This window comes from Ailuropoda melanoleuca, chromosome 2, assembly GCF_002007445.2.
Source record: "Ailuropoda melanoleuca isolate Jingjing chromosome 2, ASM200744v2, whole genome shotgun sequence".
Taxonomy (NCBI): domain Eukaryota; kingdom Metazoa; phylum Chordata; class Mammalia; order Carnivora; family Ursidae; genus Ailuropoda; species Ailuropoda melanoleuca.
Window position 1 is genome coordinate 63,691,600 of NC_048219.1, and position 23,887 is coordinate 63,715,486.

General features: G+C 38.6%; 1 protein-coding gene across 1 annotated transcript; it reads right to left on the reverse strand.

Annotated features, from left to right (window-relative positions):
* Positions 1 to 1,718: 1,718 nt before the first annotated feature.
* On the reverse strand, positions 1,719 to 20,237 carry DNTTIP2 (deoxynucleotidyltransferase terminal interacting protein 2). Its single transcript, XM_002917932.4, has 7 exons — positions 20,106 to 20,237; positions 17,456 to 19,104; positions 15,129 to 15,267; positions 12,264 to 12,359; positions 11,412 to 11,576; positions 9,874 to 9,983; positions 1,719 to 2,102 (listed from the first exon to the last, which is right to left on the reverse strand). The coding sequence occupies exons 1-7, from the start codon at positions 20,175 to 20,177 to the stop codon at positions 2,009 to 2,011; spliced, it is 2,325 nt and encodes a 774-aa protein (XP_002917978.1). The 5' UTR covers positions 20,178 to 20,237; the 3' UTR covers positions 1,719 to 2,008.
* Positions 20,238 to 23,887: the final 3,650 nt, after the last annotated feature.

A 23,887-nucleotide genomic window follows, 5' to 3' on the forward strand; every position in this document is an offset into this window, starting at 1 on the left:
CCCTGGCTGGACCTCGTAGGTGACAGAAACAGAAAAAAATAGACAATGGGATAAACCAAGAATTTTTGAGATGTCTGACCAACTGGGTCCAGATTGGTTAGGGAGGAAAATGTATCTTGATGGGGTGGAGGACTGGGAGAGTTGAGTGGCTGCAATGCTTGAGATCAGGACTTGACATCTTTGGGGGTGGGACAGTACTATTGAAGCTGCCTCAGGTAATTCCAAAGTGCAGCCAAGGCTGGATTAGAAGGAAAAAGGCCGGGAGCCTGGGTGGCTCAGTTGAAGCGTCTGCCTTTGGCCCAGGTCATGATCCTAGGATGCTGGGATTGAGACCCAGGTCAGGCTCCCTGCTCAGCAGGGAGTCTGCTTCTTCCTCTGACTCTCCTCCCACTGGTTCTCTTTCTCTCTCTCAAATAAATAAAATCTTAAAAAAAAAAAAAGTTGTTGATCCACACTTTGATCCTGAGAAAAACTGGGTAGGTCCTCAACTTTCTGTGCAGAGACATCATACCAAATGATAAACAATTTTGAGTATTCTTACGGCAGAGTAGCATGAGCTGAAGCAATGTTCTGAGAATGACTCCTTCTGGAAGAATGTGCAAAGGGTAAACTAACTTCTTGTTTTGAGATTTAATTCTTTCATAGTGGGTCCTTATTTTACCCAGTGGAAGGCAAAACTTAATATTCTTGGAATAAAAGTTTTTCTGTTAAAAGAGAACAGATAGAGATACTTGCCTAAATCCACATACGAATGTCATTGTCAGTTCTATTATTAACCAATCAAAAGGTTGGTTATGATCCCAAGCAATAAATACAAAATATGAAATTGTATATTTACTGAAATGCCAAGCAGTTTGCTGGGAAAACAGGTTCCTTAAATAATGACATTAAAGGAAGAACCCACTAAGAAGCATTACGGGAAACAGCCAACACTCCTTAGGTAGCACAAGTAGATTCATCAGGATGTGTACTGCTGCCGGAGAGGTATTAAATAACCACTTTATCTATCTATCTATCAATCATTTATTTATTTATAAGACTCATTTTGGAATTTTTTTTTTTTAAGATTTTATTTATTCGACAGAGATAGAGACAGCCAGCGAGAGAGGGAACACAAGCAGGGGGAGTGGGAGAGGAAGAAGCAGGCTCATAGCAGAGGAGCCTGATGTGGGGCTCGATCCCATAATGCCGGTATCACGCCCTGAGCCGAAGGCAGACGCTTAAGTGCTGTGCCACCCAGGCGCCCCTAAATAACCACTTTGAAATTATTCCTGGCCAAGTTAAAATTATATTGATTTAATCCTAATTCACCTGGAACACAACACTGACTCTGGATAAAATTAATCTTTCTTCTTGTTTCAGTTGCTAAACAAAGAAAACAGTTCTCTTGCTTCGTCCACCTTTAACCCAAACTTTCTAGGAAGTCTTCATTACCTTTTTAAGTTCTTTTTATATAGCTTCATTTAGTTCTTCTGTCATATACTAACATACATTTGCTCCAAGAATACTTTTGTCTCAACTATGACTTTTATTCTTGCAACAAGCAGATTTCTGTATCCCAGCTTCACCAATTTTCTGGACTCAAACTTAGAAAAGGGCATTTCTGGTAACACACACACACACACAGACACACACAGACACACACACACACGCTCTATAGTATTGTTTAGCTTTGATCACGTAATTTTCAAGTTTTCTGTATATGTTAACAAACTTTGTACCTTCTAAATGTTTTTAATTCAATGTTCTTTAAATAACCAAGTGTTGAAAACTTTACAAAAGTCATATTAAAATGGTAGAGGTTTTCCTTTTTTTTCCTCAAAGGGTCTAAACATGGGTGGGTCTTTAGTAGACACATCTTTTTATCCCAAGGGGTATGTGACTGATTCTCCCTCAAGTCAACTTTTTTCAAACAGGGCCAGTCTATATTAATTTATGTGATGATGCTAATTTTCAAAACATCTTGAGTAAATAAAAGGAGATGTAAAATACTGTGGCTTGGTGAATCTTAATTGCGAAATTTCTTCTTCTTTCGAAACTTCTTTCCTGCTGCATTTGCTGCTTTTTCAGCCATGATTTCTGAGTACTTCCTTCGATTATACCTAAAAAGAAAACCAAACTTTTAAGTTTTAAAGTATGACAACAGAACTTAATGTAATGGGGGTGGTGATGTAGTGGTGTAACTTCTAAATATCAAAAAATTGTTTGCATTTTCACTATTTTAGCATTTTTATACTCAATTCCACCATGTGGAGCTGTATTTGGAGCTGGGGGACTGAGTAGTGAACAAGACAACCATAGAGTCCCTACCCTTGCAGAGCCTGCAGTCTAGTAAGAAAAAAATGGCAACTATAACGGAGGGCTTTTGAAAACTTTCAACCACTGGAGACCCATGTGCCACATCCAGTTACCAGATGATACCCAATGCTTTAAATATTTCTGTAGGATGAAAATGTAAAAACAGCAGACTGATGCAGAAGCAGGTATGAGGTTCCGACTATCTTTAGGCCAGACATTAAAAAGATCTGCACTAAATCATTTTTGTTTTGTTCATGAAAATATATACCAATGTGTAATGGGATATTTTATTTTAAAAGGAATCAATATTTTTAAAGTTTCTTAATTTTAATTGCCATTATGGTAAATAGTGATAAATGTAGTCCACAGAAGTTCAAAAGAAAGGGTTATCAGTACAGTTTGATTAGGAAAAATTAAAAATTCTTTAACCATATAAAACTGTTCTAGACCACTTTCACTGTGTTACATAAATCTGTTACTACTTAAGCTGACGATTAGCTGATACTCTCTTTAAAACAAGCTATTTAAGCCTTTTACAACTTGATAGCTCACTCAATCCTACAAGAAGTCAGCAGCACAATTTACACATTCTTTTTTTTATTTTTTAAAGATTTTATTTATTTATTTGACAGAGAGACAGCCAGCGAGAGAGGGAACACAAGCAGGGAGAGTGGGAGAGGAAGAAGCAGGCTCCCAGCAGAGCAGGGAGCCCGATGCAGGGCTTGATCCCAGAATGCCAGGATCAAGCCCTGAGCTGAAGGCAGACACTTAATGACTGAGCCACCTAGGCGCTCCCCAATTTACACATTCTAATACACCTAAGATAACATTAAAAATGAAATAAAACCTAATCAAATGTGTTCAAACGTGACATCAAATTAACATAGACTGCTGTCACGTGGGATGTTACATATGAATCCAAGGTGACCACCAATCCAAAACTGTAATAGATAACACAAAAAGCAGGAATCCAAACAATACTAAGGAAAGCCATTAAACCACGAGGGAAGAGAGCAAGATAACAGAGAAAAACTACAAAAAAAAAAAAACCCCAAAAACAATTAAAATGGCAGTAACTACAGACCTATCAGCAATTACTTTAAATGTAAATGGATTAAATGCTCCAATCAAAAGACATAGGGGACCAACTGAATAAAAAATAACAAGACTCATCTACATCGTGCCTGTAAGAGACTTGCTTCAGCCTTAAAGACACCTACAAACTGAAAGTGAAGGAGTGAAAAGAGATATGCCATGCAAATGCAGTGGGGGAAAAAAAGCCAGGTTAGCAATACTTTCATCAGGCAAGATAGACTTTAAACAAAGACTGTAGCAAGAGACCCAGAATGGCATTATGTAATAAAGGGTTCAAACAAGAGAATATAACTATAAATTTCTATGCATCCAACATAGAAGCACCTAAATAAAGCAAAAATTAACAGACATGAAGGGAGAAGTTGACAGTAATACAATAGAAGGGGACTTTAACATCCCATTTACATCAATAGATGGGTCATCCAAACAGAAAATCAACGAGGAAACAATGGCTTTGAATGACACATTGGATCAGACGGACTTAACAGATATGTAGAGAACATTCCATCCAAAAGCAACAATACACATTCTTTTCAAGTGCACATGGAACATTCTCCAAGACAGACCATATGCTAGCCCACAAAACAAGTCTCTATAAATTTAAGAAGACTGAAATTATACCAAGCATCTTTTCTAAAGAATGATATGAAAGAAAATTATAAGGAAAACATAAAAACACGGAAGCTAAACAACATGCTACTAAATACCAATGGGTCAATGAAGAAATCAAAAAGGAGAGCAAAAAAATACATGAAGACAAATGAAAATGAAAATGGTCAAAAATCTTTGGGATGCAGCAAAAGAGGATTTGAGGAAGTTTATAGTGATACAGGCCTACCTCAATAAACAAAAATTTCAAACAATCTAGCCTTATACCTAAGGGAACTAGAAAAGAACAAACAAAGCCCAAAGTTAGTAGAAGGATGGAAAAAATAAAGATTAGAGTAGAAATAAAATAAAAAAGCAAAAAAACCAGACTCATCAAGAAAAAAGAGAACTCAAAATCAGAAATGAAGAATTAACAGATGCCATAGGAATACAAAAAATTACAAGAAAATACTATGAAAAAGTATATGCCAACGAATTGGGACAACCTAGGAAAAAAATGGATAGACTGCTAGAAACATACAATCTTCTAAAACTAAGTCAGGAAAAAATGGAAAATTTGAACAGATCTAATAACAAAACTGAATCAGTAATCAAGACTCCCAAAAAAATTCAAGACCAGATGGAGTCATAGCTGAATTCTTCCAAACGTTTAAAGAAGAGTTAATACCTATTATTCTCAAACTATTCCAAAAAATAGAAAAGGAAAACTTCCAAAATCATTCTATGAGACCAGCACTTCTCTCATACCAAAGCCAAAGACACTCCAAAAAAAGAAAACTACAGGTCAATATGCCCCATGAACACAGATGCAAAAATCCTCAACAAAACATAAGCAAACTGAATCCAATGATACATTAAAAAAACATCAGTTACCAAGATCAAGTGGGATTTAAACCATGCATGCAAAAGCAGTACAATATTTGCAAATCAATGTACATTGACCAGAAAAAGAATAAAAACCATATGATCATCTCAACAGGTGATCAAAAAACAAAACAAAAAAACCCCACCATTTGTTGGGGTGCCTGGGTGGCTCGGTTAAGTGTCGGACTCTTGATTTTGGCTCAGGTCATGATCTCAGGGTAGTGTGATCAAGCCCCGTGTTGGACTCCCTGCTGGGCGTGGAGCCTGCTTAGGGTTCTCTGTCTCTCCCTCTGCCCCCCACCCCCCACCTTTTAAAAAACAGTCAAAGTACAACATCCATTCATGATTTAACAACTCTCAACAAAGTGCGTTTAGAGGAAACATACCTCAACATAATAAAGGCCACATTTGAAAAACACACAACTAAAGTCATACTCAATGGTGAGAAACTGAGAACTTTCCCTCTTAAGATTAGGAACAAAATGAGGCTGCCCGTTCTCACTGCTTTTATTCAATATAGTACCAGAAGTCCTAGCTGCAGCAATTAAATAAGAAAAATAAAAGGCATCCAAATTGGGAAGGAAGAAGTAAAACTTTTACTATTTACAGATGACATGACACTACATATAGAAAACCCTAAAGACACTACCCAAAACAATCAGAATAAATGAATTCAGTTAAGCTGCAGGATACAAAATTAATATATAGAAATGCTGTGTTTCTATACACTAATAACAAAGTAGCAGAAAGAGAAGTTAAGAAAACAATCCCACTTACAACTGTACCAGAAAGAATAAAATACCTAGGAATAAATTTAACCAAGGAGACTGAAAGACCTGTACTCTGATACCTGTAAGATATTATGAAAAAAACTGAAGACAACATAAACAAATGGAAAGATATGCTCATGGATTAGAAGAATTAATACTCTTAAAATGTCCATAGTACCCAATGCAATATACAGATTCAATGCAATTCCTAACAAAATATCACAATAGCATTTTTTGCAGAGCTAGAACAAACAATCCTAAAATTTGTATGGAACCACAAAAGATCTCAAATAGCCAAAGCAATCTTAAGAAAGAAAAACAATGCTGGAGGTATCACAAACCCAGATTTCAAGATATACTACAAAGCTATAGTAATCAAAACAGTAAGGTACTGGCACAAAAATAGATCAATGGAACAGAAGAGAGCCCGGAAATAAACACAGTTACATGGTCAATTAATCTATGATAAAGGAGGCAAGAATAAACAATGGAGAAAACAGTCTTAATAATAAATGGTACTGGGAAAACAGGACAGCTACACACAAAAGAATGAAACCAGACCACTTTCTCATACCATATGCAAAAATCAAAATGGATTAAAGATCTAAGTGTAAGACCTGAAACCACAAAACTCCTAAAAGAAAACACAAGCACCAATCTCTTGGGACATAACCCTTAGCAAAATATTTATGGATATGTCTCTTCAGGCAAGGGAAACAAAAGTAAAAATAAACAAGTGGGACTACACCAAAATAAAAAGCTTTTGCAGAGCAAAGGAAACCAATGAAACAAAAAGGCAACCTACTAAATGGAAGAAGATTTATGTGCAAATGATATCTCTGTTAAGGAGTTACTATTCAGGGGCGCCACTGGGAGCCTGCTTCTTCCTCTCCCACTCCCCCTGCTTGTGTTCCCTCTTTCACTGGCTATCTCTCTCTCTGTCAAATAAATAAATAAAATAAAATCTTTAAAAAGAAAAAAAAGGAGTTACTATCCAAAATATATAAGTAACTTACACAACTCACACCAAATAACCAAACAATCTGATTAAAAAATGGTCAGAGGACCTGAACATTTCCCCAAAGACATACGGAAGAAGGATAACACACACATGAAAAGATGCTCAACATCACTAATCACAAGGCAAATGTAAATCAAAATCAAAGTGCGACATCACATCACATCAGTCAGAATGGCTGGTATCAAAAATACAAGAAGTAACAAATGTTGGCATGGACTTGGAGAAAAGGGAACCTTCAAATACTGTTTGTAGGAATGTAAATTGGTGTAACCATTGTTGAAAAAAGTATGGAGGTTCCTCAAAAAATTAAAAAAAAAAAAACCAATTGACTTAGTAATTCCACTACCAGGTATTTACCCAAATTAAAACACTAACTCAAGATATATGCACCCCACAATTATTTATAATAGCCAAGATATGGAAGCAACCCAAGTGTCCCATTGATAGATGAATGAATAAAGATGATGTGAGACAGATACACACACACACACACAGGAATATTACTGAGCCATATAAAAAAAAAATGAAATCTTGCCATTCAGGACAACATGGATGGACCTAGAGGGTATTAAGCTAAGTGAAAGAAGTCACACAGAGGAAGACAAATGCCATATGATTTCACGTATAAGTGGAATCTAAAAGATCAAACAAACAAAAAACTGACTCTCAAATACTAGTCAGAATGCCTAGGATCAAAAAGAAGTAACAAGTGTTAGTGAGGATGTGGAGAAAAAGGAACCCTTGTGCTTTTGTTGGTGGGAATGTAATTTGGCACAACCACTATGCTTGTGCCAAAACAGTACGGAGGTTCCTCAAAAAGAGAGAAGAAACTGGTGGCTGCCAGAGGTGGGGGATGGGTGAAATAGGTGAAGGGGATAAAGAGGTACAAACTTCCAGTCATAAAGTAAGTCATAGAGATGAAAAGCTCAGCAGGACAACACTGTCAACAGTATCACAACAACATTGTATGGTGACAAATGGTGACTACACTTATACTAGTGAGCATTTTGTAATGTACAGAATTATCAAATCACTACATTGCATACGTGGAACTAGTGTAACACTGTAGTCAACTATACCTCAACAAACAATACCAAAAACCACACACAACACAGAAAATCACATTTTCTCCTGTATATTACGCTTACTTCTTCTGTCCCAAGACATTCCCACTAATGAACATATGACGCATTAAATATGTTTAATGAAGTTCCCTATCCCAAAGTGTTCAGAGGCCAGAAACCTCTTAAACAGAATGTTCTGAAGGAATTAAAACATTCCATGGAGATGGGCCAGTAGAGTGTTTCACATAGCGTGCATAAATCTAAGTGATAGACAATATTCACTTTAAGCAATGTATTTATCTTCATGCACATTACAAAAATTATAAGCCAGCAAACCCATTTACAGTAGGCAATATAAAGTTTCCTTTTAAAATAAAGCAGGGAGCATACAGATAATGCAAACATTGTGAAAATGGTATTCAGTGACTGAAGTATGGTAACAATGAACTAAGAACACTACCTCTAATCCACAATTTTGTGAGATTCATTCTCTGAAATTTCCAGTTTACTCCCCCAACTTCCTCATGCTATTATTTTTTAGTGAAAGCACTGTCAACACTGCTGTGATTTCTGAGATTGCTATCATCAATATTATAAAATACAGGTCAATTTTTAACCAGATCAATTTTTAACCAGAACATATGGTTAACACGTGGTAAACAAAGAATCAGCTTGCACCATGCCTGTGTGCAGATGGAGAAAAAGGCAGGCTTGAGAGAGAGGAAAATGGGAGAGACTGCCTATGAATGTGGACTGAAGGAGGAGGTGTCAAGACTTGCTAATAAGTGGATGGTGATGCTGTTCAGTCATGAGATACAGAGCACTGGGAGAGGATTAGCTTTTACTGGAAGGGTGGAGTCAGGAAAGGCCAAGTCAACTAACTCATAGAGATGCTTATGAGAAACCCACTGGATGTTCCTGAGGCAGCAGCTGGGTATGCGGGTCTGCACTCAGGAGCGATCTGGACTAGACATACCACATTTGGAAGCCAACAGTATATAGATTATAATTAAAGCCCTATAGGGGATGAGATTTCCAAGGAGAAAATAATAAGCGAGAAAAGAGCATTGCTTATTTCTACAGTTTTTACCATTACCCAGACTAATTAAATAGCTTACATAACACTTGTGTTAAATTTGTTTTCCATGCTGACAAAGTTTTTAAAACCCTTGACAGATCTTTTCACTTTTGCTATTAAATCAATCTGGAAGTTCAACAAGGGTTTCTACATGAGGTATGCTTTTAAATCTCCTATTATATACACAGCTGCTTCAAGGACATTTAAACATATTCCCCAAATGCTCCCGTCTTAAAAAATAATCCTCCAACTCCATGCCCACTACTAGCCTTGCCTCTCTCCCTCTTCCCAAACTTCAAAGAATTGCCTCCATTTCTTCATTTTCAACTCACTCTCCAGTCCTCTCCAGTCTGGTTTCCTCCTCATCACTCCCCTAAAATTCCTGGCAAAAATGTTTTGACCTCCATGTATATCCAAAGGAAGTTTTTAATTTTGGGTTTTTTTAAAAATTTATTTAAATTCAATTAATTAACATACAGTGCATTATTAGTTTCAGAGGTAGAGTTCAGTGTTTCATCAGTTGTATGTAACACCCAGTACTCATTACATCACGTGCCCTCCTTAATGCCCATCACCCAGTTTGATCTCTCAGCAGCATTTATTCCTGTTAACCACTCCCTCCATTTGTATCTGCTCAAAACATTCTCCATTCTTGACTTCTGTGACACTATGCCATCCTGGTTTTCTTAATGGCCCCTTAGCTATTCTTTCCTAATCTCCTTTGCAGGCTCATTCTCCTCTAGCCAAATATTTTCAAGCTTCCATCTAAAGCACTGGTTCTAAACTGGGAATGCTTATGCTCCACGGGGACATTTGGAAATGTCGGCATTTTTGTCACAAATTGGGGATGGGGTGCTGCTGGCATCTAGTGAGTAGAGGCCAGGGATGCTGTTAAACATTCTACAATACACAGGACAGTTCCCCCTAATAAAGAATTATTCCATCCAAAATGTAAATAGTGCTGTTGTTGAGATACTGTGCTAAAGCCATTTAAAAATTACCTGAAATTGTAAAGTTTATGTATATTCTAAAGGAAAAGATACACAATACAAAGTGAAACATAAATTCCTTTACCTTCTGAACTCAGAATCAGCCAGCAATTCTTCCACTATAGTTCTCTTCCTTTGTTTTTTGGGAATTCGTGAATGGTAGAAGTCAGCTGGATTGTCAACAATGGTTCCAATCTAGGAGCAATTGATTGAAATAAGTCATGCAATACTTGAATGCTAAGTTGCATCCATATTTCAGGGTAGTTCTAACAAAGTATCTTTGTAGAAAGGAATGGAAAACCCAACTTAAAGGATATCAATATTAAAGTTGGTTTTGCCATTTTTTAAAGCAACTGGCACTGGGTCCTACTAATGACATTTCATTAGAATTTATAATAAAGCCAAAAATCCTAATATAATTTAGTGCTAGGCAGGACAGTAAATTCTTGATGAACAGTGTAACTAGAAAAGTGGGACAGACAATATCAATTCTTTTTTGTCTCCTAATTTAATAAAATTGACACATAAACTCTACTATACACCTATTTGATCTCCTAGGTTATCATAAATGCTACCAGCATAGAACCTTCTTAGTAACCTCTCTGCATTTGTTCGTACATTCAACCAAGTGAAATTTATAGTGTCCACTATGTGCCTGGTAGTGTGCTAAGTGTTTGGGAAATAAAGACAAAGAATATCTGGTCCTTGCCAGCAAGGAGCCCATAGTCTTAAGGAAAATCCATAGACAAGTAACTAAAAGATTAAAGCATAACATAATTATGTTGAACAAAACACTATAGATGCCCTAAAAAAAATAAGTGACCAAGTCTACCTAAGGGAGGTCAAGGCTCCTCCATGTGTGTTAGAGCTAACGAGGGCTATGTGACAGAAGAGCTGGTGAGCTGGTATGAGTGCAGACCATAGAGACTCTACCCTACAGGTCATAAAAAATCACCAAAGCTGTCATCGAATGTTACCTGTGATATCACTGAGCAGAGGTGTATCATGAACATACTGCCCTTTTGTAAAAAGAACAGATGACTGGCTACAATGTGAAGGATGGACTAGAAGGGTGAGCAGACCTGGAGGTGAAGGACTATTACAGTAATTCAGGTAAGTGACAAGAAAGAAGAACAGAATGAAGTTGACAGCTACCAAATGAAGCTGAAGGCTACCAGAATGTTCTCAACTGGATTTTCATCTGGAAACACTTTGAAAACCAACCTTTAACTTATTTTCAGCATTTGCCTGGGGATGCCCCTCTATCTGGAGAAGAAGAGTTTGGTGCAAATGACTGCCTATTTCCTCCTCCATCATGTAAGGATTCTTGCTGTTACGCTAATACTATTCATATATGGTATACCCAACTTAGAGGTTCCGTAACTTTTAGAAGTATGACCTGGAAACTTAGTTATCATTTGCAACACCTTCTCTCTATATGGAACGCCATTACAAGCTGGGGGCCAAAAGGCTGTCTGAATTGGGTTCTGCCCATTATTATATAGCCTAAGCAGATATGCACTACAAATACTCACCTATGTTAAGAGTAAACAGAAAGAACACTACTGTGCTTTCCAAACTAAAATCCACAGAACATCAACGCCATTATTGTTTGTTTTATACCTGGAAGTACTTGGGGAAGCCATCCCTATCATTTTTCTTGTAAAACCTTTTTGGGTCCATGCTAGCTCTCATCTTCAGTGCTTTGAGATCATTTTTTAGTTCATCTGTCAATTCTGGAGCTTTCATACCAAACCAGCCATCACCTGCTGTTTTCTGTCGTTCTTTCTGAAATTCAGATTTCAAAAATTAAACATAAAATTCTAACTTTAATAAGCAATGTATAAACTACACCTCATTCCCTCCAAAATTATATATACAGAAAACTTCATGAATTAAAAACAAATGAGATTACTTAGCAGAATATATTAGTCCCCAGACTCACTTTTCACAAAATAAATTAAATCAGTGTTTTCTTTGGTAATTTGGGCATAGTATTATCAGTTTTATAAATTAAGGGTCCTTCAAATTTATTTTTTTATCTTAGTAAGAACTGCTGACTTGCAGGGGTCCCTGGGTGGCTCAGCTGGTTAAGCGTCTGCCTTCGGCTCAGGGCATGATCCCGGCGTTATGGGATCGAGCCCCACATCAGGCTCCTCCGCTAGGAGCCTGCTTCTTCCTCTCCCACTCCCCCTGCTTGTGTTCCCTCTCTCGCTGGCTGTCTCTATCTCTGTCAAATAAATACATAAAATCTTTATAAAAAAAAAAAAAGATTTTATTTTTTAAAGTAATCTCTACACCCAATGTGGGGCTAGAACTCAAAACCTAAGATCAAGAGTTGCATGCTTTACTGAATGAGCCAGGTAGGTGCCCCGAAAATATGTATTTTTAAATTATACAACCATGTTGTATAGGATGAATGTATATAATCAAACATACCTCAACAATTTAAATAATGAGAGTCACTATACTTACTCTGCGTTTTTTCTGAAGTTGATGCTTTGATTCACTATAAGGTGGGACACAGTAGTTCTTTTCAAAATCAGGAGTAATGACAGCTTTCTGCAAAAGCTGTAAAAATATTAAAGTGGTTTTAATATCAGAATATCACAATTTTTCCCAACATCTTTTGCTTTATAAGAGAAACATCTCCCACACTGAAGACTAGTCCAAATATATTAACCCTCTTTATACACAACCATTCTACTGCAAAGTTGTTTTGGTCCTTAAGTTTGTAAATTATATCACAATAAAAATGCTTTAGAAGGCAAACTGAAGGATTATTTTAAGAAACTTCATTCATCTTAAATTTCTTTTTCTAAATTGAATCAGCATATATCAGATTTACATTAATGTGTTGAATTTGTATTTACTGGTTTACAACCAGCCACGTGTACCAAACCGGAAAATAGTCACAGGAACAAATGTCACAATGGCTCTTGAAATCTCTGAAAACAAATAAACAAACAACCCTAACTGGTCTTTCATAAGTTCTTTTGATGTTGGAAAAAAAGCTTCTTCTGATTTGAGGAGACTGTATTATTAATAAGTACAGTGATACAGGTTTGATTAAATAACATATTTATCTGTCTAGATAAACCTGCTTTTACTTCAACAATACATCTTAGACGCTCTTTCAATATCAGTTCACACATAGATCAACTTCATTCTTTTTAATAGCTGTTATGCACCAACATTTTTCTTCTGACATTTAGTTTAAGTCTCCATCAAACCTTTTTCCATTAAACACTGTAAACGTCATCTATGCACACTTGTGATTATTTCTGTAAGATTCCAATTGCTTTGCATTCAAGTAACGTTAAGTCCTACCAACAGTTATTCAGTGTCCTTTTTCTTTACATTGCCACCAACACTGGGTATTATCTTTTTGTGTGTTGTCACTGGTGCCCATGGCTGTTTTCATTTGCTGTTGGTCATCTTTTTGTGTTTTTATTAGCTATATATAAGTCTTCTGTGGGAGACGCCTGTACGTTTTGGGGTTCTTTTTCATTTTTATAAATGGTTGTTTTTATTAATTTGCAGAAATGTACTTTGTATTTTAGTGTTATTAACCTATGGTCTCTTACACTTGTCTTTGTTAAGGTGTTAATTGTGAAAATTTTTAAATTTTGTGTAGTCAAACCTATTAATCTTTTCCTAAATGACTTCTGCATTCTTTGTTTGCACAGAATGAACAATATTGTCATAATACTGTTTATATCACTAAAAGGTCCTCAAGGTAATTAATTAGTCATCTCCCACAGGGTATGAACTAAAGATTGCTCCTTAGCCCTCAAATAGTTCATAGAAACACTAATTTGGTCAGTAACATTTGAAATTATCAATTCAGAAATCCCCAAATCCCCTAGAAGTTTCTAGATAGTAGGGTAGCAGTCTAGACTTTCCTTTCACTCAGAAATGAGAGCTTGATATTTAGCAGCTTAAGAGCTTACTGTGTGCCAGGTACTATAGAAGGCTTCAGGACGGTGGTTCTCAACTGGGAGCAAATGGCAATGTTTGAAGATACTTTTGGGGTATGTGTGCAGAGGGGTTGAGGGGTGGTGGATGCTACTGACAACTACTGGGTAGACACGAGGGATGCCGCTACATATCCCACAAGACATTCTCCCACAACAAAGAACCATCCAGCCCCAAATACCAGTATTGCTGAGGCTGAGAATCCTGTTTTAGGAACTGATTTAGGAAAAACAGTAAAATGACAATATGATCAATAGAGTCAAATCTATACTTGGTGTTGCAGAAGCACAGACGAGGTGGTGGAGAGGACTAGAGTCAGAGAATGTTTCCCAAAGGCAGTGATCTATGATCTCTGCACTGGCCTGGGAAAGAGCAGGGTATGTTCAGGGAACTACAGTAGTCTTCAGTGGTAAGAACATAGCAGGTGGACAGAGCCGAAGGAATGAAAGCATCTTGAATGTTCTGAGGGACTTAAACAGGAGAATATCACAATCAGGTTTGTGTTTTGCTTTGTTTTGAAGTAATATCTACCCTCAACACGGGGCTTGAACTCACAACCTGGAGATCAAGGGTCACATGCTCTTCTGACTGAGCCAGCCAGGTACTCTTTTTTGTTTTTTAAAAGAGAAATCTATCAAAAGTACAGAGGTTGGGGGGAGAAAAGAGTAAGGAGGCTACTGTAGTAGTCTAGATGAAAAATGGGGTGAAAAGGAGGCAACAGAGTAGAGTATGTAAGCAACAGCATCTGCTAGGTTCAGAGACTGCAAAAGGGAAAGAGAGTTTGGCACCATTAACCAGGCCAGAGGATACTAAAGTAGCAGCTGGTTCAGGAAGGGAAGCGAAGGAGGGCAATTAGGGAGGTCAAGTGCCAAGATGAGCACATCTGAATACACAGTCAACAGGCACAACAGGATTTCAAGACCTGGAGGGACAGCAAGGCTGGAGAATACAGATTTGGAGAAGCCATGCCACGCTGACTAAAGCTGAGGGTTTGGATGAGGTTACCTACTTTGTAATTCCCTTCTGAAATTACATGTACAATTTTATGCCTATGTGCATATGTATATTTTTTCTGGTGAGGAGAAGTGGCACCCACAGTTTTCAGATTCTCACCAGCATCCAGAACAATTATGAAATAAAAATACAGCAAGAAAAGAGAAGAAAGCACAACCCCTAAGACAACTGGTAGGTGCAAGAGGAACGCTGATCCTGTATTGATTTATTTTTCAAGTGTTAAAAAAGGAGCACAGTAGACTAACGTGGTTTCACTGCAGGAAAATTAGTCTCTTACCAAGGACTAATCATGTCTAGAAGTGATTGGTTAGTTCTATGAAAACCAACAGGACACTCCATGTAACTTACTTCATCTTTCTTTTTCTCCTTGATCTGTGTTAGGGTTCTCTTGTTCGACTGTAGTTTGTCTGCATTGAAATTAATATACAAACCACCCAACTGCTTGATACTCATACCAGGGTCTATGCTGCTGCTCGTCAACTTCAGACTGAAAGAGAAATGATAACTTAAAGATCAAGTAATCAAATCAAAATGGAAACAACGGAGACTGTATTTTTGTTTTTAAAGATTTTATTTGTCAGAGAGAGAGAGAGAGAGAGAGAGAGGGGCCTGATGCGGGACTCATTCCCAGGACCCTGGTATTATGACCTGAGCCGAAGGCAGACACTTAACTGACTGAGCAAGGACCAAGGCGTCCTGAGACTATTTTTAAAATCACTTTTCTCTTCTCTCCCCTTTTACTGCCAATGACCACAAACACACACATACAAAAGGAAGTCTTATTTTTACAATGGAGTTTCTGAAAAACTGAAACACGTTTTAAATCTAATAAAATCACTTAGAACAAAATTCCGGGATGAATGAAAAAAGTTTTTTGGGAGCACATCTAAATCTATTCCTCAGATTAACTTAAAGAAAATTAAGACTATATAATATGCCACTAGACTTCATAAAGGGATTTTACAAAGAAAATTACAGAGAAGAGGAGATACATCTGGCAATTCAGCTCAACTTCATATACAGGTAGTTAACAAATGTATGTACCTCTATCTCTAAAACCAATGAGAAAAACAGGTTCTGAACTTCCAGGTTATCCAAGCTTAGAAGTTTTTCTGGGTAATAAGGGAATTTGGTAGTGCCTCTAAATCAGTGAGTTTTAAACAGCGGTGAACATCTGTATTTCCCACCAGAGATTTTTTTTTTTTAAAGATTTTATTTATTTATTCGACAGAGATAGAGACAGCCAGCGAGAGAGGGAACACAAGCAGGGGGAGTGAAAGAGGAAGAAGCAGGATCATAGTGGAGGAGCCTGACGTGGGGCTTGATCTCACAACGCCAGGATCACGCCCTAAGCCAAAGGCAGACGCTTAACCGCTGTGCCACCCAGGCGCCCCCAGAGATTTTCAAAATACAGAAGTCATACCCCGTATCTACCAAATCAGTTGGGTCTGGGCTCCTGCTATATTTATGTAATTAGAATTTCTACTTTTGTATTACTGTAAGGTCCTTTTTATAAAACAAATAGATTTGGACTTCCAGTTACTTTCTTCCCTAATTATTCACATAAACTGAACAGTTGAAAGCTTTGATCAACCTCTACTGGAAAGTGAAATCATTCTACTGCAGTGGTTTTGTAGTCATTCTCAACCCTAAAGAGACATTAGAATTATCCTGGAGAAGAGTGTGGCTTTTAAAAAATAAGCATGCTTGAGGCTGGCCTCAGAGATTTATTTCATTCATTTAGAGTGAAAACCGGGCATCTGTTAATGTATAGACCCTTGCCAAGGATGTATTTCCAGGGGCGCCTGGGTGGCGCAGTCATTAAGCGTCTGCCTTCAGCTCAGGGAGTGATCCCAGCATTCTGGGATAGAGCCCCACATTGGGCTCCTCCACTAGGAGCCTGCTTCTTCCTCTCCCACTTCCCCTGCTTCTGTTCCCTCTCTTGCTGGATGTCTCTGTCAAATGAATAAATAAATAAATCTTAAAAAAAAAAAAAAAAGGATGTATTTCCAGTGGATATGGGGCCACCAGGGCCCTATGCCTAAGAAAAACAAATTTAAAACAGAAAAAATGAAACTAAAGAAATAGCCTCAAAAGTTAGCACTTTTCAATGGTTGATCGATGGGATTATAGATGATTATTTTTCTCTGTTTTTCAACTTCTCTACAATTAGCGTGGAGAAAAGATAAAAGTTCCTTTCCTTCGCTTTTTTGTTGCTCTTAACAATCATGCAGGAAAATCTAGGGACGCCTGGGTGGCACAGTCGGTTGAGTGTCTGCCTCTGGCTCAGGTCATGATCCTGGGGTCTTGGGATCGAGTCCCACACCGGGCTCCCTGCTCATCGAGGAGTCTGCTTCTCCCTCTGCCTGCCGCTTCCCCAGCTTGTGCTCTCTCAATCTCTCTCTCTCTGACAAATAAGTAAAATCTTAAAAAAGAAAAAAAATCTTGCAGGAAAATCTTAACTAATGATTTCAAATAGATCACTGGTGGGAGAAATATGACTAACAAAGGCACCCAGACTAGGGAAATGCTGGTTAAAAGAGCTCTACTATAAAGAACCTGAGGCAGTACTTTTCTCAATTCCCATGTTTTCTAATATTTTGTATTTTTATGGTAAATCGGCCACTTGAAATATGTATCAAAAACTTACTTTTAAAAATAAAGGTAAAACTTACAGTTTAGACTTTGTGCTATTTAGTAAGTCGTCTTCATCACTAAACTCACTATCTTTGTTTCTGTCATGATCTGATGGTTCTTCACTTTTTTCATCCTCTTCCTCCTCTTTTTCTTCCTCAGTAGCAACTTCACTTGCCTTGTCTCCCTCATCCAAGTAAAAATGTTTATCAGTACTCAAGCCAGGAGTTGTGTCAATTACAAACAATGCATTGTCACATGACATATTTTCTGATTCTCCATTTAATGACACCTTTTGACCATTATTTTCAACAAAACACACAGTGTCCTCTTCATTCTCACTATTTTCAGACTGCTGGCTTTCATCACTGCTGAGAACTAATAAAACAGAATCATCTTTGTCCAGGGCTGTGTGGAGCTCAGACTTGAACAGCTTGGTTTCACACTCAAAATCTACATCCCTTCCTTCATTCCTATCTTCACTGATACCTGTAACTGTGCACTTTTCTTCATCACTACCACCATCACCAAATTCTGTCAAGTCACTTGTTTTTACGGTGCTCTTTCTTTCTTCATTCCATCTGTCCACTTGCACCACAGCAAATGTTTGAGCTAACGATTTCATTATAGCCTCAGAGTTCAGATTTGAGGGCTCTGATGTGGTCTTATTATTTTGGGGGGTTGAATGCCTTTGAGAAACTAACCGCTGAATGCCAGTATCCCGAGGTTCAGAAAGGCTCTCCAACTGAGAATTTTTCTTATTTATTTCTTTTTCCTCATCTACTATTCCCTTGGCTTCTTCATCTAAATTCTTACAATTCTCCTTTGTTATTTCTTTGAGAGGTGCAACACTGGCCTTTTTCTCCTCTCTTACATTAAAACATCGGCGTTTTTGCACTGTTTGTTTTTTTTCTGAATTGCTGTGGAAGGAATCATCATCAAAGTCATTATAAATTTCATTATTATAGAAATTTGGCTTATTTATCTGAGAAAGCGATCCTACTAGTAAACAAGTTGTTTGTCTGGTATCTGAATCCTCTGAATTCACAGGAATATTTATGATTTGTTTTTCATTTTCTGGTACAATATCAGTATCTTTCTCCTCAGTTTGTGCATGTAATTTCTTCTGCATACTCCTTGTTCTCATAATTGCAACTCCAGAAATTGAAGAAATGTCTGAGTATGATGACTCAGCATCAGAAACAGCTTCTGCATGTAATTTTTGGCTTGGATCTCTTACAGATTTAGCCTTACTACTTCTGGTCCTTGTAGTTATTACTGTGGGCGGCACAATTCTAGAAATACCTGAGACATGTGATTCAGCTTCAGAGTCACAGTCGTCTTCTTCAGTATGAGACTGATTTACAGCAGTTACTTTCAGCCTTTTCCGAACACTGGACACTGGAGTGCATGCAACTAAGATCTGCCGTCTCCTAGTTATTCTTAAAATGGGATCCTGGAGCTCAGACACAGAAGAACAATTTGACTCTGCTTCAGAGGTCTCTCCATCAGTAGATGGTTTGTTCATTTCTGATAATGAAGCTGTAGTTCCGCTCTTCCTCTTTCTGGTTTTAGGAGTTCTAGAGACTGGACTTTGTTTCCTAGTGGTTTGTGATTCCGCAGTAGTTAGGTCAACAGGCAGACATTCCTTCCTGCCTTTTGGATGTGCCTGAATTCTTTTAGCAGAATTCTGTAAGCCAGAATAAATACACTGTAATTTAGGGAGGACTGGAACTAGGGCACTCCTCTCCGAAGCACATTTTAAGAGGGTACTACAAAACTCAGTAAATATACAAAACCACCACCCATTAAAAAAAAAAACTTAAATACTAAATACTGGATCTAACACTGTATTTGCAAGACCCTGCCTCACAACCACCAGTACCCATGATTTTTAACAATAAGAACAAAAAACATATACTGGATCTGACTCTGCATTTGCAGGACCCTGCTTCACTCGCCTCACCCAAGACCTAGATCTAATTTGAGGGAGCTAAACAATTAACTGAAAAGAAAATTTTCTGCACCAAGTACCAAATGCCAAATATGGTTGGCCGACCTACATTCTGACACACAGGGGAAGAGAGAAGAAAGAAGTATTAACTATGAGTACAGATGTGTTTGGGAACACACGCATCAATGAAATCAGTTGCAGCCCTTACCTCTACATACATAAATGAATTAACGCTCTATTCCCTTCGTCGAATTAGAGCCAGCGGACCGCTAGAGCCACTAATAGCCGCCAGGCGGCGTCACTGCAGCCTTCCCCACTCCGGTATAAAGTGCTGTGGGGCCACTACCAGCTCCCCACGTGACAACGGCAACCTTCTCTTCAACCCTGCTCATTACAATTAGACTTACACTTGGCGGCCGAAATTAAGCCTTCTTCGTACGGTTGTAACAGGTTAAAAGGCCTCGGCTGTGCATCTTTCATTATGAAGGTGAACTACCCAAAGCAAGTTATCTGACCTCTCTGTTCCAGGCTAAGGACTGTCTTAAAGCAACCGTAGCGAGGACTGAAGAGGAAGCTACGGGCTTAGCACGGTGTCTGACACTGCAGCGCGCGACAAGCTCAGGCCCTTTCCGCCGCTTCTCCTCACGCTGCTCCGCCGGAACTTCGCGCCGCCCTACCACCCTAACCGCCGCTCTGTGAAGCAGCGGCAGAGATGAAGGCGCTCTGCGATCTCCTACCTTCTGCTGGGAGTTTTCAGCCAACGTGGCTTGGATCGTGGCCCGAGGCCTCCCGGACCTGGTCACCACCATCTTCCCGACGCGCCGCCACCTCCGCCTGCCTCTGTTCCGGCGCCCCGGAAATGCGTCAAAGAAGCGTCTCGCTTGCATTTTCCGCGAGGATCCCGGAAGTAACGAGAATCTCGTACCGGCCTCCAGCCCATGGACCTAGGTCAGGCGGTTGGGATCCAGGGATTGTTAAGGCCACGGTTTCTGGCGTTCACTCCATTGCGGTGAAAGTCAGACCCGCCGGCCGCTGGCAGGGAGAGACGTTCGTGGGGGCGGCGAACCCGTAGTGACGGAGGGCCCTCGTTCCAGTTTCACACAAACGAACTGGAAAATCGCATCTTCTTTCCAACTTCAACCATCCTCTCATGTTTGGTGTTCATGGGTGTGACCGAAGGAGGTGTTTGCATTATTTATAATACTTTTTTTTTTGTAACGACGTACTCTTGTCTTATTCGTGGAATTAAATATTAATTGAATTTTTTATTAATAAGTAAAATCGAAAGACTCGTTTGGGGCAAAGATGTATTTGTTAAATGTTCCAGAAACTCAAGAGGCTAGGAAGCTATGTAATTTAAAGGGGAGATGGTGACTAGGGATCGGAAATAAGCAGAAAAGAAATGTTAAATTTTAAAGGAGAGCGATAAAAAATTTTTTTTCGCAGTGAAGAGAATGACCAGAATCAAGAGAAGGTGTTTGGTGTTCTTTTAGGATGAAGTATGGAGAGTTAGAATATATTTGAGGAGAATGGAAAGGGATTGAAGAAGTAGGGACACGGATATTGTCGGAGGTGAGAAAATATGAGTGCTTTACCGAATCTATTCTTTATAACAGAAAACCATTTTTTTTTCTTACTGTCATAAAACACAGATTTTTCATTGGGCCCATGGCCACCCAGCTAAACAGGTCCTTTCATGGTTTCCTTTGCAGCCAAATGTGGCTAAATTTTGGCCAATTAGTATAAGTTGTTGTGTAGTTCTTTAGGGACATAGGAAAAGAGGAGGTCTTCTTCTTTAACTTCATTTTCCTCCCTGGAAAGCTGTATTCTCAGGTTTCAAGCAGCAAGTTTGTGCAATGAAGATAAGGGCCACTCTTTAGTGGTGGTAGAGCAGTGAGAAAGAAAACATGATTCCCTGACAACTGATGGAGCTGCCATATCTGTCCTCAACAGCCCACTTCTAGATCTGTTTCACCTGTAGCACCTGGCTTTTCCCCCCAAGTTTTTATTTAAATTCCAGTTAGTTAACATACAGCATAATATTAGTTTCAGGTGTAGAATTTAGTGATTCATCACAACACCCGTCTTTTTAGAGTCACTGTTATTTGGAGGATTTTCTCTTACTGCAGCTGAGCCAAATCCAACTGAAGAATGGAATAAAAAAATAGATATGGAGTTAGCCAAGAAGAATGCTCCTTCCTTTGAGGCAGGAGGGAAGAGTTAATATTTGAAGTAGAGAGCGTGAATGCAAGGAAATTGAAGTGGAGGGAAGGAAAGAGGGGCTTTTGCATAGATAACCTCAATCCTCTCTGTAAATAGAAGATTCATCTGCTTAGAGGGATGGAAAAAGGTTTAGATTGACCCTTGTGGGGAATGTGGTAAGGAACAAAAAGAAGGAATTTTATTATTTTTAAAAAATATTTTATTTATATATTTGAGAGCAAGAGTGACCGAAGAGCACGAGCAGGGTGGAGAGGCAAAGGTAGAGGGAGAAGCAGGCTCCCCGCTGAGCAGGGAGCCAATGCAGGACTCGATCCCAGGACCCTGAGATCATGATCTGAGCCGAAGGCAGACGCTTAACTGACTGAGCCACCCTGGGGCCCCAAAGAAGGAATTTTAGTATGGCCACATAGCAATGAGACTATGTAAGAGGAGGAACATAAAACAGGTTAGATTTTAAGAGAAGGTAGACTGGTGTAGGGGAAGGAAAGTGAACCTATTGGAGGTTACATGCATTAACTCATTAACTCTACAACTTTAACATGAGCAGATGCATGAAAATGAAATTAAGATCACAGGAGTGGATATAGAAAATTGGGGAATATTAGAAAATCAATGTGTAATATTCACTTGCAAGCATTGCCACTTTAAAGTAAAACAAAAACTCCCAATCATTACAATCTAAAAGATTAAGAAACAAAATACAAAAATTAAAATGTAAATACATACTCGCAATCTGAGAACCTGAGCTGGTCTATCAACAGGTTGGCTGATAATAGGCAAAACTGCAATGTGATCTGCTTTTGTTTTATGTGGGCTTACCAGGTTTGCCCTGTTTCTGTTTCTGCCTTTTTGCCTATCCTCTTTACCCAATGTGGATTTAGGGCAAATACAGTATACCCAGTTTTAGGTAGATATAGTATGAAAATACAGTAGTTATCACTCAGGCCCAAAGAGAAACTCCCTTGATAGTCAATATTTTACTAATTAAACTCTTAAACTGAAGGGTTGAATCTCTCCCTGGAATTTCAAACATTAACCAAAAGATGAGTTTTAGTTCATAAGCCTCCTAAAAATAAATACTACCTGAAGTTATTCTGCATTATTACATGTAAAACATTAACGTTTGGCTTGTAAGCTGGTCCCCAATAATCCCATCGCCCAGTTTCAAACCCTTGAGTGGGGGCTGGACCTGGTGATAATGAAAAGAATGACAAAAGTGATGGATATCTCTTTCATGATTGTTACCAAAAAAGCAGACTTCCATCTTGCACTCTCTCACCTGTTCATTCTGTGGGAAGCTAGCTGCATGTTATGAGCTGTCCTATGGAGAGGGCCCTGTGGCAAGGCAGTGAGGGAGGCCTCTTGGCCTACAGCCAACAAGGAACTCAATCCAGCCAACAACCATATGAGCGATCTTGGAAATAGACCCACCTCAATCAAGCATATAGATGAGACTGTAATCCCCGCTGACAATTTGCAACCTTTTGAGACACCTTAAGGTACCCAGAAACAGCAATAAATGTCATTAAATAACTTAGTCTGCTCTAAAAATTTCATGTAAGTACATGCCCTTTCATGTCTAGCTTCTTTGACTCAGCATGTGTCTGAGATTCATCTGTTAGTATATGTAATTTTTATTGCTTAGCATTCTATTGCATGATTATAATACAATTCATTTATCCATTCAGCTGTTAATAGCATTTGGGTGGTTTCCAGTTTTCAGCTATCATGAGTGAAGTGCTATAAACATTTATGCATGTCCTTTTTGGACATCTGTATTTATTTCTCTTGAGTAAATACCTAGGAGAATAATTATGGGGACATATGGTAAGTGAACATTGAATTTTGTAAGAAATGCCAAGGTGTTTTCCATAGTAGTCATACCATTTTACATTCCCACCGGCGCTGTGAGTTCTGCTTGCTCCACATCCTTGTCAACACTTGGTACTGTCAGTCTTTTAAAATTGTAGCTATTTTGTATTCTGGTGATGTTTCCTTGTGGTTTTATTTTTTTTAAAGATTTTTTAATTTATTTATTCGACAGAGATAGAGACAGCTAGCGAGAGAGGGAGCTCAAGCAAGGGGAGTGGGAGAGGAAGAAGCAGGCTCATAGCAGAGGAGCCTGATGTGGGGCTCGATCCCATAACGCCGGGATCACGCCCTGAGCCGAAGGCAGACGCTTAACCGCTGTGCCACCCAGGTGCCCCTCCTTGTGGTTTTAAATTGCATTTCCCTGATAATGATGTTAAGCATCTTTTAATGTTTCATTGGCTATTCATATGTTATCTTTGGAGAA

Excerpts from the sequence above, each read along its gene's own strand:
- DNTTIP2 (XM_002917932.4), bottom strand. The coding sequence starts at position 20,177 with ATGGTGGTGACCAGGTCCGGGAGGCCTCGGGCCACGATCCAAGCCACG. Across the intron at positions 11,577-12,263 it reads AACTTCAGAAAAAACGCAGA|AAAGAACGACAGAAAACAGC; the intron begins GTAAGTATAGTG and ends TCTGAATTTCAG. Across the intron at positions 2,103-9,873 it reads GCTGATTCTGAGTTCAGAAG|GTATAATCGAAGGAAGTACT; the intron begins GTAAAGGAATTT and ends TTTTCTTTTTAG.